Genomic DNA, 16,248 nt, shown 5'->3' with positions numbered 1-16,248 from the left:
TGCGCCGGGCGGGGCAGAGCGGGGTCTGCAGCCCAAGCCCCGCCCAAGCCCCAGCCCCCGAGGAGCTCCTCCCCACAGTCCCGCCCAACGGCGCCGCCCCCGGTCGGCGCTGCCTTCCTCTCGGTCCTTCCGCGTTGCCCCCACCAGAGCCCCCGAAGGTGCCCCTCGCCGCCCTCCGCCCCACCTCCGCCCACGGAGCCTTCCGCAACCTCCAGAACCTCCGTGCCAACTCCCGGCCTTTGCACGTGCGGTGCCCGCCGGCCGGGATGCCGTTTGCTCCCTCTGCCTTACTTCTTCCCGGCCCTGTGACGGGGGTGCCGATGGTTAGGGCGCCACTCGCAGACAGCCCCTCCGCTCCGGAGGTGTCTGGGGGCAGGGGCCGCGCCGTCCCCAGCGGGTGCCAGCGTCTGAACTGGGAGCTCCTGCTGAGGTGCCGCGAGGAGCCTGGGGGCAGTTCCAGGACGGGTGGCTGGGAGCGCAAAGCTGGAGGAGGTGAGGGTTTACGAGACCGGCTGAGAGGGGCTGCTGTGCGCCGAGGTCAAGCGCCAGACGGCGATGAGAAAGCCAGGTAAAGGGGCTGCTGGTGGGCGAGGGTGTCCAGGGAAGGAAGAGGGAGCGTGACCCTTTGGACGCTGGAGGAAGAGCATCGAGGGGGCAGCTCGGCAAAGGCCTGAGTGGGAGTGTGCCTGGCGCGTTGGAACCACAGGGAGGCCCGGTGTGGTGGGAGCCCTGGGATGGAGACCACGGTGTCAGCCGGGCGGATAGGCAAAGCAGGAGGCGGTTATTGTGAATGAGACCCGGGCTGTGACAGCGTCTGATCAGGCACCACGTGGAACCAGGGAAGAAGAGGAAACAGTGGCAGTGTGGAAGAGTGGGTTCTGGCTGCAGTGGAGCCCCTAGATTTGCTGGGGGGGCTGTGGGTGTGAGAGAAAGAGGAATGTCAGGTGACCCCCAAGTTCACGGGAAGGGAGTGTCTGGAACAGGGCTGAGATGGGAAGGCAGCCCATAGACCAGGTTTAGAGAGACTAGGAATTGGGGGATTTTAAGCTTAAGCTGGTAGGACATCCAAGTAGACATCACAGAAAGACCTGACTCTGGCGCTCAGGGGTGAGGTGGTGTACACCGGGAGTGCTGATGCAGGAGGTGCTGAGGGTTGGAAGCAGTGGCCAGGCAAGACCACCAGGCAGTGAATGTGGATACAGGAGAAAAGGCAGTAGAGGGCCCTGCAGTATCTGGGTGAGCTCCCAAACTGTCTGGGGACCAGCAGTTTTTAAACCTTTCAATCTATTTAATTGAACCAATTCAGACCAGAAATTTTGTGAAATCCAATAAAAATGAGTTACTAGAAAAAAAATTTAACTTCAGACATACACAAAAGCCCATCATTTTTTATTAGATTCAACAGTCATTAAATTGCTCTTTCCTATCACTGTGCTTCTTAACTCTTCATTTCCCTTTCTGAGCTACTTCCTTGCAGACCTGTAAGAGTTTGTGGGATGGCGCTGCAGACTGAGAAGGAGGGAATGAAGGCCAGGGCCACATGTGCTGTCCAGTGGCCACGTGAGGACATAACGTCTGAAATGGAAAGAGTATGCCAGTTAGAACTGGAGATACGCTGCGTGCCTTCTGGAATGGCTAACACTAAGAAGACTGACCCTACCAAGTGTTGGTGAACGAATGGAGGAACTGGAACACTCATACTCTGTTGACAAGAGTATAAGATGCTACAGACAATTTGATAGTTTCTTAAAATCTTTAACATGAATTTACTGTGACCCAGGCATTCTCCACCAAGTAGTTAGCCAAAAGAATTGGAAACATACATCCACACAAAGAATTGCACACACACTTGTTCATAGCAGCTTTATTTGTAATAACCCAAAACTGGAAACATCCTGAATGCTGCTTCCATCGTTTGAAACAGAGAAATGGATAAATAAAATGTGGTATAGCCATCCAATGGAATATTACTCAGGAAAAAAAAGGAAAAACCTATTGATACACCCAACAGGGATGAATCTCAAAATCATTATGCCAATGAAAGAAGTCAGATCTCTTCATAAAAGAGCTCACTGTATGATTACATCTGTACAAAATTCTAGAAAATGCCAACTACAGATCACTGACAGCCCTGTGGTGGAGGAGGGGAGAGAAGGGCTACCAGTGGTACAAGGCTTTTGGGGGCGACAGGAATGTGCAAGCGTGGTGATGGTTCTGGGGTGTACATTTATATCAAACCTGTTTAAATTTTACACTTTAAATATGTGTGGTTTATTATACTTAAGTTGTATCTCAATATAAAAGTTGGAGGGGGTGGGGAATAAACAAGGGAAAAAGAAGCCAAGAAGGCCGAGAGGCTTCCGCTTCTGGTCGTGATGGAGTAACTGGCCCAGACCATGCCCTCCAACTGTGAACAGCTAGAAAACTGGACAAAGTATATGGAACAACTGGATGTGAACACTGGACAAGAACCCACACTGGACTGTGCTCTCAGCAAAATGCAAACAGATGTGGTCATCCTGACTCTGTCACTGAGCACCACATCAGGGAGGAGCTGGAGAAATTTCCACAAGTCCACGTAAGGAACAAGCAAGGGGCGAGGGAAGCTGAACATTCCAAATTTCACATAGACTGAGGAGATATTTAAGTGCTAAGCAACCAGGGTGGACACCAGAACATTCAAGAGAGACCTCAGGCGGTCACGCATGCCTCAGCGAAGGGACTAAACTAACTCTAGACTAAAGGCTACTCCGTTCCCATCCTAAGTGTGGAGAACAAGCCGCGGAGGGAACCAGACGATACAAACATAGCTGCCAAAAAAGTCAACACTCTTTAAAAGGAAACAACAACAAAGCAACACTCGAAAACCTAAAATCCGCAATATCCAGCATCCAATAAAAAGTCACTAGACTTACTCAGTTAAAAATATGGACAAAGGATTTGAACAGACATCTCCAAAGAAGACGTACAAAGGTCAGCCCCACAGGAGGAGATGCACAGCATCACTAGCCACCAGGTAAATGCACTCAAGACACGTGCTCACACTCACTAGGACGACTGTGATAAAAGAAAAAATCTCGGCGAAATGGAGAGAAATCAGAAATCCCATACAGTGCTGGTGGGATTTAAAACGGTGCAGCTGCTGTGGAAAACTGGAAATTCCTCAAAACATTGCAGATAGAATTACCTTGTGACCTTGCAACTCCACTTCTGGGAATAAATCCAAAATAATTGAAAACAGGTATTCAGACAAATACATGTACACAAGTGTTCACAACAGCCTATTCATAAAAAACAAAATTGTAATAACCCAACTGTCTGTCAGCTGATGAATGGATAAACAAAATGTTGTCTATACAAACAACAGAATATAATGTGGCCATAAAAAAGCAAGGAAGCACTGACATATCCTCTGATGAGGCTGAGTCTTAGAAATACTGTGCTAAGTGAAGTAAGTCAGATACAAGAGGTCACATATGATGTGATTCCCCTTCTGTGAAGTATTCAGAATAGGTAAGTCCACAGACACAGGAAGCAGACTGGTGGTCCCCAGGGGCAGGGAGGAGGGAGAATGAGCAGTGACTGCCTACGGGGTTCAGGGTTTCTTTTTGGAGCGATGACAATGTGACTACGTAGAAGTGATGGTTACATAACACTGTGAATGTACCAAATGCCACTGATTCGTACACTTTCATATGGTTATGTTGTATGAATTTCGCCTTAAAAAATGAGTTACAGGACTTGTGAGGAAGCAGGGGACCATGAGCCAATCCAGGAGAAAAAGCAGTTGATAGAACCAGACCCATAAATGACAGAGATGAAAGAACCAGTAATGACTTTGGAAACAGCTATTATAAATACGTGCATTGATATAATGAAAATGTGAATATAATGATGTAAGAAAGGCAAAATATTAAAAAGAATCAAATGGAATCTCTAGAGTTGAAAAATAAAATATCTGAAATGAAAAACTCATTGGAAGGACTTAGCAGGAAGGATGATCTGTGAACTCAAAGACACAGCAATAGAAACCATCCAAATGGAAACCCTCAGAGAAGAAGCCCTCAGTGACCCAGGAGCTGGTGTCAGCAAATGGGGGGGGGGGGCTGCAGAAAGTCTGTCTGAGAGAGTAATGGCTGAAAGTTTTGCAGATTTGAAGGAAAAATCATACACTCACAGATCCAGGAAAAACACAAAGGAAGCCACAACAAGCACAGAACCTAAGTAGCTGAAAAACAGTAATAAAGAAAAAATACGAAAAATAGCCAAAGAAATTTACATGCAGCGGAACAAAAATAAGCATACTGCAGAGTTCTTATCAGAAAAAAAAATTCAAGCCAGAAGAAAAAACAATATCATTAATGTACTCAAAGGAAAAAAAAACTGCCAATCTAGAGTTCATGAACAAATCCCTAAAATCACAACACACAGAAAACATTCAGAACAGATTACAAGTGAGACGCTGGGTATGGTTAAAGCAGAACCCATTGTTAGAAAATCAGAAGGGCCACTTCAGGGTGGCCAAATAGCCGGGGTGATTCTTCAGACTGAAAATGCACTAGATCCGGTGAGAAACATGGTACAGTGGGATCCATGGGAGCCCTTAGTGGAAGAGCCTCCTGCCAATGGATGGAAATGGTCAGTATCCTCATCAGTAAATGACTTGTGCCTTGATGAGAAACTGATGTGGCTAAATGTTCTGTTATATTAAAAATGTTTTCATATTACTGACATCTTATAATCCAGACAACTGATACAGAACATAAAAAATAAAATTAAAAAGCTAAGAGAGGAATTACTAGGTGTCAGGAATGAAAGATGACTTTCCTGGGGGGAAGGTGTAGCTCAGTGGTAAAGCGTGTGCTTAGCAGGCACGAGTTAGCATGCACGAGGGCCTGGGTTCAATCCCCAGCAACCCCATGAAAAATAAAACTAAATTAAAAAGATGACATTCCTACCAAATCCTTCAAACACTGAGAAGAAAATAAGGGCTTATCATCAGCAGCCTCCCACCAAGAAATCTGCTAACTCAGGTGAAACGGCACATTCACTGAGTGAGTGGGGCTACCCTCCCCCATGCAGAGTCAGTGATGAGCACAGAAACATAGACTGGAAAGCTGTCCGCCCATGAGGACAGAGGAGCAGAAGGAAGTGGCGGAGGTGCTGGTAACTGCTTGGCCAGGCTGCAGGGATGAGCGCCGAAGTCCCCCTGGAGGGTCCGACATGAGGAGCGGAGCCGTGAGCGGGGCTGAGCGGCCAGGAAAGCCGACGCGGGTGACCGGGAAGGCACAGCTGGGCGCCCCCGAGCCGGGGGCAGCAGGGACCGCAAGTGGACAGTGGGAGCCTTAGTAAACTCAGCAGAGGGGAGCCGGTCCCCAGGAGGGCAGTGGGCAGCGCTGGCCCCAGCACACTGAGGATGTGGGACACCTGGCAGGCCAGCCCCTTTTCTCCCCGCCTCCCCCCAGGAGCCCCCAGCCAGAGGAGGTCTCAGCCCTGCCATTCTGCCACTGAGAATGTGGCCAATAAGCAGAATTAGACCAAAACCAGTGAATTTCAGCAAAAAAGAATTCTGCAGAGTGAACTGCATTGCCTTTACTTCATTATTGAGTCAGTTGGTCAGTGGACGTTTGATTCGCCCATGAGTCTCGTTTGAACCTGTTCTCACGGGTTTCCTCTGGGTCATGACTTCTCTCCAGCCCAGCCTTCTTGTGTTCATGTAGCCTTGCAGTAGGCGTTTTGTCCAGGAGGTTTTATTTTCTCATCAGTCGTTAGTTGACTGTCAGTCTTGTTGCAGTTGTAACCTTCAGCTTCGAGTACGTTGTCAACTTGGGGTATTTATTATGCCTTAGAGAAAAAGGGGGCCAAGTATTTAATTTTCAGTTGAACCATGAGGGGATCTTGTGCCATTTGGGAGGCCTCACCCGAAAGACCCAGAGTTAGGGGGAGTGGGCATGTGGCAGCTCAACCCCCCAAGTTGAAACAATCTGGCCCCAACCTCCCGCCTCATCCATTACTAGCCTCCTTATAACCCTGGAGACCAGACTCACAGGGACCTCCGCCTCCCAGACTGCAGACTGTCACAGCCCTTGTGGGTGGGCCCTGCCCCGCCCCTCCCTGTGTGTCACAGTCTGTGTGTGGGCCCCGCCCCTCTCTGCCCCTCAGTGTGGACATCTGAGTAGATACCGGCTGTGTCCCCATCTGTCAGAGTTGTCGCCCACTGCCCATCCTGTCTCCCTCGCAACCCCCACCCCCGACCCTGTGGGGGTGGACATGCTGCGTTCCCCCAGCACCTGGGTCTCCAATGTTGGGCCCTCCCATCTCCTGCCCCCAGCGTGGCCTATGGACCCAGGTACCCCAGGGCACTCCAGGCACCTGCCTGGGCCCCTCCCAGCAGGGCACCTTTGGGTGGTTATCTCTAGATCATGCGTCCAAACACTAAAATGGGGGTCTCGGAGGAGGCGTGCCTGCCAGCTGGATGCCCTCTCACGGCTACCTCTTAGGGGCAGCTCGGAGCCAGCCTGTGGAGGTGGGCCTTGGCATCGTGATCGGGGCCTACGCAGGGCTCTGGACTCTGGGTATCGTCCTGTTTGTCATCCTCTTCCTAACACACAAAGGTAGGTGGGCACCCCTGGCGGGGGCATGCCAGACAACCTGGACCACAGCCTGAGACCCAGCCAGCTGGCCTGACCCCTCAGGGAGGACCAGGGAGCCATGCCCACTGGCCCTGGGCTTCCACAACGCCCCCCACCTGGAGCTGCTGCCCTGCCGAGCCTGAGCAGGCCAGAGCCGCGGTCACACAGCAGCAGCCCTGCGGAGCCCCAGCCGGCCCTCACGCGCACCGCAGGGCTCCTGCTGGCTGGTCTCTGCCCCTGGGACACGGGCGGCAGCGCTGCCGTGGCCCTCACTGCACTGCGTGTCCGGGGAGGGGTCTTCTTCCAGGGGCAGCCAAGGCTGTGGGGACTGACGCACATCATGGCCTGGATCTGGTTATCCCACCTGGGGCTGACTGGGAGCCTGGTGTGGGTCTGGCACCGGCTCCAAGGTACTTGGCTATGGAGGGGAGGCCACCTGAGGGAGGGTCCTTCCTGAACTTGAAGACAAGGGCAGCTTAGGGGCAGGAGGGCAGAGGGAGACCTGCAGGCAGCACACAAACTGGAATTTAGGGGAGGGGACACACTCGGGTCCTGCCCAGGACCCAGAGAACAGCCAGGTCTGGGGTCTCCAGGGCTTGACCTCAGCCAGAGGACACACTGGACAAACACGCTCTCCTGGACCCCACTTACATTCCTGCCTCTCCTCCTCTTCACCATGGGGATCGCCACCAATGCTGTGCTTCTGATCAAGGACAAGGTACTAGGGTGGGGCTGGGGCACACCCTTGTCTGGCCACTGCTCAGGCCACCTCTGTGGGTCTCAGGCTCCCACCAGGGTTGAACTGCAAGGACAGGGTCTCTGGCGTCACCTGAACCCACGCCCCACTCCAAGGTCCAACTGGCCTTGGCAGGTGGAATGGTCGTGAGCACTGGCCCTGTACTGGCCACAGGCTGCCATGGAGTAGGATTCAGTTATGGCAGCTGGTTCCTCCCTTTGCTCCAGGGCACAGGGCAGGGACAGGAGGGGACTCAGCAAGAGGCAGTGCACACAGTGGGAAGAGCCTACCAAGGTCCAAGTCACAGCCCCAGTGCTTTCAGGAGTCCTTGGACCACTCACTCTGTGCCTCAGTTTCTCCATCTGGGAAAGGAGAACAGGGGCTGCTGGAAGTGCTCACCCCAGGTTCAGACACACAGCCCAGCCCTCCTGAGGAGGAGAGCTCACCCCAAGTCTCCGAAGCTCAGTAGAGAGGGCTGCAAGGCACAGAGAACAGCAAGATGGTCCAGAAAGTGTGCCCTCGGGCAGCCTGCTGGGGTTGGGGACGCGGCCGAGTGGTGAGAGCAACATCCCAGGAACGGGCCACATAGGACCTCGTGCTGCAGCCTTCTGGGTCCACGGCAGGCCCTCAGCAGAGAGGGACGGAGGGGGAGGGGACGCGACATGGTGTGGGGGAGGGGCAGCCTTGGTAGAAGCTGAACAGACTGCTGGCGCCTCTTCCTCCCAGTGTCTTTCCAGCTCAGCGTCCCGGCCAAGAGGTGAGTGACCCCTGCAGACTTTCCAGAACCTGAGTCTGTGGGGGATGTAGTCGATCTCTGGAGGGACAAAGACCACCGCGCCATTCACGAAGAGAGAGGGAAAGGACCCCAAGGGTGGGGCGAAGTATCGCAAGAAACACCTGGCTTTGAGTCTCGGCCCTTGGAGGTGAATTTTATCTCCCGTGGGCGCCAGCGAGACCTGGTGGACACGATACACCCTGTCCTCAACACAATGAGGGACAGGCCCCAGAGGTCCGGAGTAGGGGCGCGGCTCACTCAGCCCGCCTCCAGACCGGGCACCCTCCTTGTCCCACGCGCCCTTTAGCCTTGGGCGCCGAACGAGCCCGAGGAAGCAGAGGAGACAAAGTCCCCTCCTGCCCCTAATCCCCGCGAGTCAGAGGCGAAGCCGAGAAGCCGCGGCTGGGCTCCAGCGGGAGCGCAGAGGTGGAAGGTCCCGGCGGGGCAGGGGCGGACTGGGAGGGGGGCCGGGGAGAGGGCCGGGGGGAGGGGTGGGAGGGGTGGAGCCGAGGCTGGGCGTGGCCCGGGCAGGACCAGGGCTCGGGTTGGGGCGGGGGCGCGGCTTCCCCCTGGGCTCCGCGATGGAGAACACTGTGATTGCGTAATCCGGAATTGCAGAGCTGGGAAGAAGGACGTCTCGAGGAACCTGGAGACCGAGAAGAACAAGACGCTCACCACATCTCTTTTAGAGGGGAGGCATTTATGAGCTTTAACGCGAGGACAAGTCGCCAAGAATTCCGGGAGGCCGGGACGGCTTAAAACGTAAAAACCTCCGTCCATCGGGTGCCTCACTTCGAAACAGAAATTAAAAGGCCAAGGTCGACCCAGACACTCCCGCGACAGATGTGTGCTGAGCACAAGCCCGGAGGGGCAGGGGCGACTTGCAGCCGCGGCATGGTGTGGGAGGGCACTGGGTCGAGACTGCTGAGGACCGGCCCGGCTATGTGAGCAGGTCCCCATCGCTCGCAGTCTGTTTCTCAGTCCGTTAAATAGGGACAGTGGCCTCAGGCGGGCCTGAGGGTGGAGAGCGCGGGTAGCCCCTGGGGGCAGAGAGATCCTGGTCTGGAATGCCAGGCCTGGAGAAGGAGACAGCCCACATGGGCACGGTGGAGCCCCGTGCAGGGTCACGGGCGATGCTTCTCCTGGTTCTACTTGGTCTTTTCCCAGTCTTCTGTAAGAAGCCTGTATCATTTAAGGCCAACACTCATGCTGTTTTAGTTTATAAGTCAACATTTCTTTTAAATTTTTAATGTTAAAGCAAACGGAAATTCTGCGTTGTCTTTCATGCATTGTAAAAAAATGTATTTGTTTTTACAATGCATGGGGGAAAATACCTCGTGTTCCTAATTTTAAGAGGCTCTGCCACATCTTTAGGGCAGGTGTAGCAAGTCCAGGCACAGGAGCGAAGCCCAGGCTCTGAAATCAACCTCCTAAGATAGTTTTCAAGACAAGCCTTCCTACAAATGTTTTTTCCTAAGCTGTGCTCTGCACAAAGTTACAAGTCAATAATCTTGAATCTGTTCATATTGTAGCAAGTGTGGACAGACCTGGACAGAAACGCAACTGTATGATGACAGGGCCAAATTCGTTGTAGACTTGATTCACTGCAAAGGCTGTCTGGAGGCACCTGTTCCAGAGGCATCTGACAGGATGGGAGGCTGGACCTGGCTGCTGGCGACTGAAAAAAGGGAGGGTTTAGGATGTTGCTTCCCCAATATCAACAGCAAAAAGAGCCATAGCCAAACCCTGAAGCATCGCCTACCCCTGCCCCCCCCGACTCCACCTTGCCAGCCTGCTGGGAAGGGAAAGAAGCGAATCATGGCAGGTGGGTGGGATGAGCTGAACAGGTGCCCCCTGTGCGGGCATCGGAGCCTCTGAGAGGAGATCCCAGAGAGAAACACGCTGGACAACGGGATGACATACAAATGGGCCCGACCTCCCCAGGAGCCCTCACCCCACGAAGGCCTCCAGAAGGAAGCAATCACATAGAAGTGCTTCCAGGAAAACTAGGGTCCCCTGAGAGAGGAAAAGATGTGGGGAAGAGCTCTGTCCTGACAACAAATAGGGAGATTTCACACGTGTGTGTGGTGCGGGAGGACAGGAACTTGGCGAAAACTCTCCCTACATGGGGATGACTGGGTGTAGAGGCCAATGGTGGACAGACTGCAAAGGGTACAAGTCTGGCACGTGGAGAGTGGGGACTACTGCCGTGGCTGGGTCTGTTAGATTCCGGAGCAAGTCCAGCATCACCTGCCGGGGGGAAGCCGAAGTCCTGCCCATCTGGGATCCAGCTTCTTGTAGGACACGCACACAGGCCGTCACTCACCGACTTCCAGTGAGGGGGCTGGGGGAAGGGAAGAAGGGGACGCGGGCTGTTGCCCAAGCAACGAGGTGGGAGTGGGGGAGGGCGACTAAGTTCTGTTTCCATGGAGACTGTGCAGGCTGAACGGCAACACTACTAAAGGTGGTCCAGACGCTGACGGAAGACCAAGGAGCCCACTAGTAAAGGCTGGCGACGATGCCCTGACCCCTGATTGACCCCAAACCCCTGATTCTGCCTCCCCCAGTCTCGTGACCCTGAGACGCGTCCAACTCCGCCAGAATATTCGGGCTAGGGGAGGGGAAGGGCTGAGCTGGAGGAGAGAGTAGGGGGCCCCAACCCATGGCGCCCAAGAAGAAGCGCGTGCCGAGCGCGGGGCGCCGGTCGGCCGTGGCAGGAGAGGGCGCTGAGCCGCCGCTGTCGGAGCGCGCTCAGTACCTGCAGCGCGAGTACAAGCTGCTCTCGGAGCAGCTGGACGCCTGCGAGCAGCGCGTCGACCAGATGCTGCAAGAGAACGCCTTCCTTGACCGCGAGGCGCTGCGCCTGCGCGAGGAGAACCGGCTCTACGCCAGCTACATGAGCGCGCGCGCGCAGCGCTGCGCCAACGCCATCGTCCGGCTGGACGAACAGAACCGCGTGGACCTGACGCTAATCCACTGGCAGCGCGAAGAGCTGGCGTCGCTCTACCGCGGGCGTGAGGACGGGGTGCGCGCGCAGTTGCTGGAGATGGAGGCGCGCGCGGCGCGGATGGCGCAGCAGGTGCAGGAGCTGCAGCCCTACAAGGCCAGTGCGCGCGCGCCCGCGGGCGGGCCGGGCGGGGGCCGGGCTGGCTGGGCGCGCGCCGCGGACCAGGACTGATCCGCATCCCCGCCGCAGGAGCTGCAGCTCGAGCAGCTGGCCCGCATTCGGGCGTTGGAGCGGGAGCTGCTGCACATGCGCGTGGAGCACACGCAGCTGCTCCACCACGTGAAGCGGCGCTTCCTGGAGGACAAGGCAGCCTTCGAGCGCGAGGCGCGCCAGCGAGTGCAGTCCCTGGCCCGGCGCGCGGAGCGGGAGGCGGCGCGCGCGCTCGTCGCGCACACGCAGGCCATCAAAGCGGATAATGGGCGCCTGCGGCAAGAGCTGGTGCGGCTGCTCCAGCGGGCACAGCTGCTGCAGGCCACGCGGCGCCAACTGCTGGAGCAGCGAGACCAGCTGCGGCGCGAGCACGAGGACACGCGGGACCTGGCGCGCGTGCATGGCTGGCTGCGCCGGGGCCCTGAGGGCCCGCCGCTGTGGCAACCGCCGCCTGCCGCCTCGCGCCCCGTCTCCTTGGCCTCCTTCACAAACCTGTCCCGCGCGACCTCTCGGCTCCCTTCAGTCTCGGCCTCCCGGAACCCGTCTCAGGTCTCATGGAGCGCGGCTGCTTGGACCCCGTCCCTGCTCTCCAAGCTCGCCGTTCCTCGGGTCCCGTCATTGATCCCGTGGCTTTTGGGCTCCGGAGTCCCATCGCTGGCCCCTTCGAAGATGGATTCACCTGTCCTATCCCGGGCCCCATCGCACGTGGGCTCCAGGGTCCCGTCCCTGACCCCGTCCCGCCCGGGCTCCAGGGTCCCGTCCTTGACCCCGTCCCACCCGGGCTCCCGGGTCCCTTCCTTGACCCAGTCCCACCCGAGCTCTCGGGTCTCTTCGCGGTCCTCATTGCGCGCGGCCTCACAGAACACCACTCTCTCTGGGAAGTCCGTCCCTGGATCAGGCTCTTCCCGGTTCCCAGCTGAAGGAGACCACAAACATGACGCTGCAGCCGAAGCCACCTCGAGGAGAGTCTGAACCTCCCTGAAGAAAGGCCAGTGAGGCCAGACGGTGGGGGGAGAGGGGTGTGCAGGACGCAGATTTGGTGAGCGGATTATCAATAAAGGTGTGACCCCCTCCACCTTACCCTGCTCTGGCACCGCCTGCTTCACTGTCCAGCATTTCTGGCCAGTGCAGGGGCCACTCATTATGGCTTCTAGTTTACAAGCCTGTAAGGCAGCTTGATCGTCCATCGCCCTGTGTGTCTGCCAAGACTCAGCATTCCCCCACTCCACAGCTGACCTCCGGCTGCTCTGGCAGAGGCAGAGGAAGTCGGCCACACCAGCGTCCTGCCCACGAGGGCTGACAGTCTGGTGGCAGAGATGGACATCGCGAGCATGGACAGGGCATGTAACAGCAGGAAAAGCATCCAGCAGGCCAGGGAGAAGCTGGCCTGCGGCGTGTTGTGGCTGAGAGTGCCAGCGTGGGGCCAGCTGCTCAGGAGAGCCATCGGGAGGGGCGTGCCTTTGCTCTAGCGGCACGAAGAGCCACGGGAGTCTTTAATGTTTAACCTGTTGGGGGTAAGTTTTTCCTTTTTCTTTTTGTAAACCTTGGTTTTTTTGGGGGGGTGATTAGGTTACCTATTTGTTTAATGGAGGTACTGGCGACTGAACCCAGGACCTCGTGCATGCACTCTACCACTTAGCTATACCCTCCCCCGGGAATAATTTTTTATTTTGATATAATTTACAACCTAGAGAAAAGTAACACATGGAAATCTCATATACCATTTATCCAGATTCCACAGCAGTTTGTGTTCTGCACCTTGGTTGTTTCTGTCTGTGCATTTTTTCCTGAGACATTTTAGATTAAGTTCGAGAGGACTGCCCCTTCACAGCTAAATCCTTTAGTGTTTCCCAAGCACAAAGACATCCTACCACACTCCCGCAGTACAGTGATCCCAGTTAGGAAACTTGGAATGGGGAATATAGTATTAGCTAATCCATAGCTCACGTTCAAATGTCAGTTGTCCCAATAGTATCCTTTGTGGCCTCTCCCTCTGCCAGGGCCCTGCACCACATTTAGTTGTCAGTCCCAGTGCGCATAGGCCAGTTATTACGGTGTCCCTCAGGTATGGTTTGCACTCATCCACGGCTATATCGGGGAGGTGGAGCGTGGGGGAGGCCAGGCCCCACACACCCTCAGTGCTGGCTGAAGGGGTAGGAACTTGCCCAACACAGAGCAAGGTTTTTAAAAACGCTAGGTCTTCAGACTGGAGTGCTGGGTTGCAGAGCCTGAGCAGCGAGATGGTTTCCTGTCGGGGTGGTGCCCATGCGGTGGGCGCAGACCCAGAGGGACCCCCGGGCTCTGCAGGGCCAACGCTCCACCATGGACCGCAGACTGCACACTCACGCGGCAGGCCTGGGCCTGGTGGAGGGAGGAGTTCAGATCACAGGTTTAAAACGGAGCTCCCCCGTTCTAGAGTGAAGATAATTTATTAGCCAATAGAAATTTTAAATAATACAGAACTTGCACAGAAGGCTGCTAATGTGCCTTACTTTTTTAAAGAGGTTTATTGTATTCATTTGCATTTGCAGCACAAGCAATAAAGCACACAGGCCCTTGTAAAAACAAAACAAAAACGGAGCTCCTGTTCATGACCTGTGTACCTTGACGGCCCTCCCACTACCCTCCTGGTGAAAATTTAGCTAAATGTTCTCGATCTGGGTTGGGAGAGTTTGTAGATGACTGCAGCAGCAAACAGATTCTCTTGGAAGAGTTCACTTGAAACCCAGGATGGTAAAAGTTTCCATAACCATTTCTCTTTAAAAGGAACTAGGGCTCTTGTGAGATTTGGGGAAGGAAATAATACAAATTGAGTCCAGAACATCTTGCATCTTGTGCCAGAAAGCAAGATTGTTCCCAGAGAGAGAGCTGTCAGGACAGAGTAGCAAAGTTAAGGGTCCTGATGGGCCAAGAAGCCAACAATTTCATCATCAAAAAGAATGCACTGAGTAGAAACACATAAGATATACAAAATGCATGAGTTTAAAGTACTGTAAGACCCCACTCCACTGGTCATCTTGAAGGTTCCTAGTACAATAATCCAGTATTCTGAAAATTAGTAAATGAAGAATCACATCCATTCTGCCTTTCCCATATGAACTGAATTTCAGGATAAACAAATTGTTGGTGAAGGAAAGTTATGTACAGAATTCCACCTATAAGTGCAGAAAAAATATTTATGTCATAATGGTTGCTAAAGCCTATTGGTGAAAGATTAATGAGGATAACAGATGGCTCCAGCTGATCTCCTGAGCCCCTGAATGACCTTAACTTTGCTAAGAGTGAGACACTAAGTGCGTCTGCACTGTGCAACTTACAAAACATTCTCAACTAGAAATGAAACTGGGGGAGAGTATAGCTCAGTGGTAGAGTGAGGTCCTGGGTGCAATCCCCAGTACCTCCATTTAAAAAAAAAAGAAACAAAACTCTGATAATAATGAAGCTTCTAGCTCTAACTACCAATGTATACAAAATACAGGGGACAGAGGAACATGCTAAAAGACAGTTAGGATGTAATCATCCTATCCTCTATAAGGCAAATGACTTTTTTTCCCCAAAAAAATAAATGGCAAGGAATTTTAAAGGGGGGGAGTTCTTAACAACTGACAAACTTAAGACACATTTCCACTTAATGCAACTTGTGGACCTTGTTCAAACCTTTATTTTAATTTGTAGTGTTAAATCAATAGATTTAGACAGAGTTTCTTGGTAATTATGAAGCTACTGAAGAGCAGCGTATTCCACACTTCCTGTTCCCAGGCATTCTTCCCAGCATCTGGCACTCCACTCTCTCCTGCCGAGACAGCCCCTGTCCTCAAGACCCTCCAGCCCATGACTTTCCGTGAAATAGCTCCCTGAGAGACATCACCCAGAGTAGGCAGTTGTCAATTTCTTTGTAGTTCTGTCATTTTTACTTTATGTATTTGAAGCAATTATTAGTTGCATTCAAGTTTAGAACTACTAGCTCTTCTCTGTGAATTGACTCATTTACCAATTTGCAGTGTTCCTTGCCTCTGCCCACAGCCTGCTCCAGCTTTCTTCTGGTTTTGTCTTGCACACCCCTTTCTATGGGCGTCAGTTTCATACTTCAGATGTGTCCCTAGAATCAGTATAAATGGTTCTTATGTTTTAGAATACAGTCTGACAATCTTTGTCTTTTGACTGGAGTATAGTTATTTTACATGGGTTGATTTACGGTATTTATAGAAGTTTTTTTTTTATCAGTTAATTTTTTACTTACTGTCTCCTTTCTCTGTGTTTCATTTGAACCCCTCCTTCTCCTTTCATTTCTCCACTTGTGTGGAAATCACACTCTTCTCTGTTAGTGGTCACCTAAGAAATGTTAACAAGCACATTTAAGTTTATAATTCATGAAGATAATATTATTACCCTCCTCCCAACCCTCAGAATGCTTTAAATTTCTATCATACCTTCCTGACTTAGAACCTATTGATAATAAGATTTTAGTTCTGCTTTGCCTTTTGTTAACCCACAAATTGGACACTGTTATTCTTTATGAAAATTCATCCACCTGCGTACTTACCATTTAGGACATATCTGTGTGTATGTTATGCTCTGATTAAAAAAATTTATTTTAAAAATCCTGCTGGGCTAGTTCTGGTAGTTCCTCATTCCCTGCATGGCCTTCCGGCATCTGCTGCTGAACAGAGAGCTCAGACTCAGCCCTCGTCTGCCCCATCAGGCTGCCTGCCACCCCGACAGCGGCCATGGGGATGGAGGAGAGCATGGCCTTGAGGCTGGGCCACATGGGATACCAGTCCCAGGGACACCCAGCAGCAGAGGGGGTGGGACGGCCCCAATGGGCACCTCCAGTCTAAGCCCCTCTCAGACCACTCTCCTCTGTCCCCTGCTCACTGCTCTGTGGTTCCTGCCCCATGTAACCACTGCTCACCACACAGGCGCCATGGGGGCTTTTCACATGCCACCC

The 16,248-nt window shown here is 53.3% G+C and overlaps 1 protein-coding gene and 4 long non-coding RNA genes across 7 annotated transcripts; 2 read left to right on the top strand and 3 right to left on the bottom strand.

Moving 5' to 3' along the window:
• Positions 1–27: 27 nt before the first annotated feature.
• Positions 28–2,261, top strand: LOC140689344 (uncharacterized). Of its 2 annotated transcripts, none has more exons than XR_012064275.1 (2): positions 28–568; positions 1,478–2,261. It is a non-coding gene; the product is annotated as an uncharacterized lncRNA (long non-coding RNA). The 2 variants fall into 2 exon arrangements; XR_012064276.1 differs by having other exon boundaries at positions 1,464–2,261.
• Positions 1,369–6,012, bottom strand: LOC140689341 (uncharacterized). Its single transcript, XR_012064265.1, has 2 exons — positions 5,591–6,012; positions 1,369–1,575 (listed from the first exon to the last, which is right to left on the bottom strand). It is a non-coding gene; the product is annotated as an uncharacterized lncRNA (long non-coding RNA).
• Positions 6,013–8,621: 2,609 nt separating this feature from the next.
• On the bottom strand, positions 8,622–10,487 carry LOC140689343 (uncharacterized). The gene is made up of 3 exons (XR_012064274.1): positions 10,394–10,487; positions 9,691–9,821; positions 8,622–8,789 (listed from the first exon to the last, which is right to left on the bottom strand). It is a non-coding gene; the product is annotated as an uncharacterized lncRNA (long non-coding RNA).
• A 97-nt stretch (positions 10,488–10,584) lies between these two features.
• CCDC166 (coiled-coil domain containing 166) lies at positions 10,585–12,380 on the top strand. Of its 2 annotated transcripts, none has more exons than XM_072949908.1 (2): positions 10,585–11,222; positions 11,340–12,380. In XM_072949908.1, exons 1-2 carry the CDS (start codon positions 10,806–10,808, stop codon positions 12,270–12,272), a joined length of 1,350 nt encoding a protein of 449 aa, XP_072806009.1. In that variant the 5' UTR covers positions 10,585–10,805; the 3' UTR covers positions 12,273–12,380. The 2 variants fall into 2 exon arrangements, with proteins under 2 accessions (XP_072806009.1, XP_072806008.1); XM_072949907.1 differs by having other exon boundaries at positions 10,585–11,246.
• Positions 12,381–14,934: 2,554 nt separating this feature from the next.
• On the bottom strand, positions 14,935–15,772 carry LOC107034259 (uncharacterized). Its single transcript, XR_004195111.2, has 2 exons — positions 15,541–15,772; positions 14,935–15,399 (listed from the first exon to the last, which is right to left on the bottom strand). It is a non-coding gene; the product is annotated as an uncharacterized lncRNA (long non-coding RNA).
• Between the last annotated feature and the right edge of the window lie 476 nt (positions 15,773–16,248).

Source organism: Vicugna pacos, chromosome 25 (assembly GCF_048564905.1).
Source record: "Vicugna pacos chromosome 25, VicPac4, whole genome shotgun sequence".
Lineage (NCBI taxonomy): Eukaryota > Metazoa > Chordata > Mammalia > Artiodactyla > Camelidae > Vicugna > Vicugna pacos.
This window is presented reverse-complemented; position numbering and strand designations above follow the sequence as displayed.

Excerpts from the sequence above, each read along its gene's own strand:
- CCDC166 (XM_072949907.1), top strand. The coding sequence starts at position 10,806 with ATGGCGCCCAAGAAGAAGCGCGTGCCGAGCGCGGGGCGCCGGTCGGCC. Across the intron at positions 11,247-11,339 it reads AGGAGCTGCAGCCCTACAAG|GAGCTGCAGCTCGAGCAGCT; the intron begins GCCAGTGCGCGC and ends TCCCCGCCGCAG.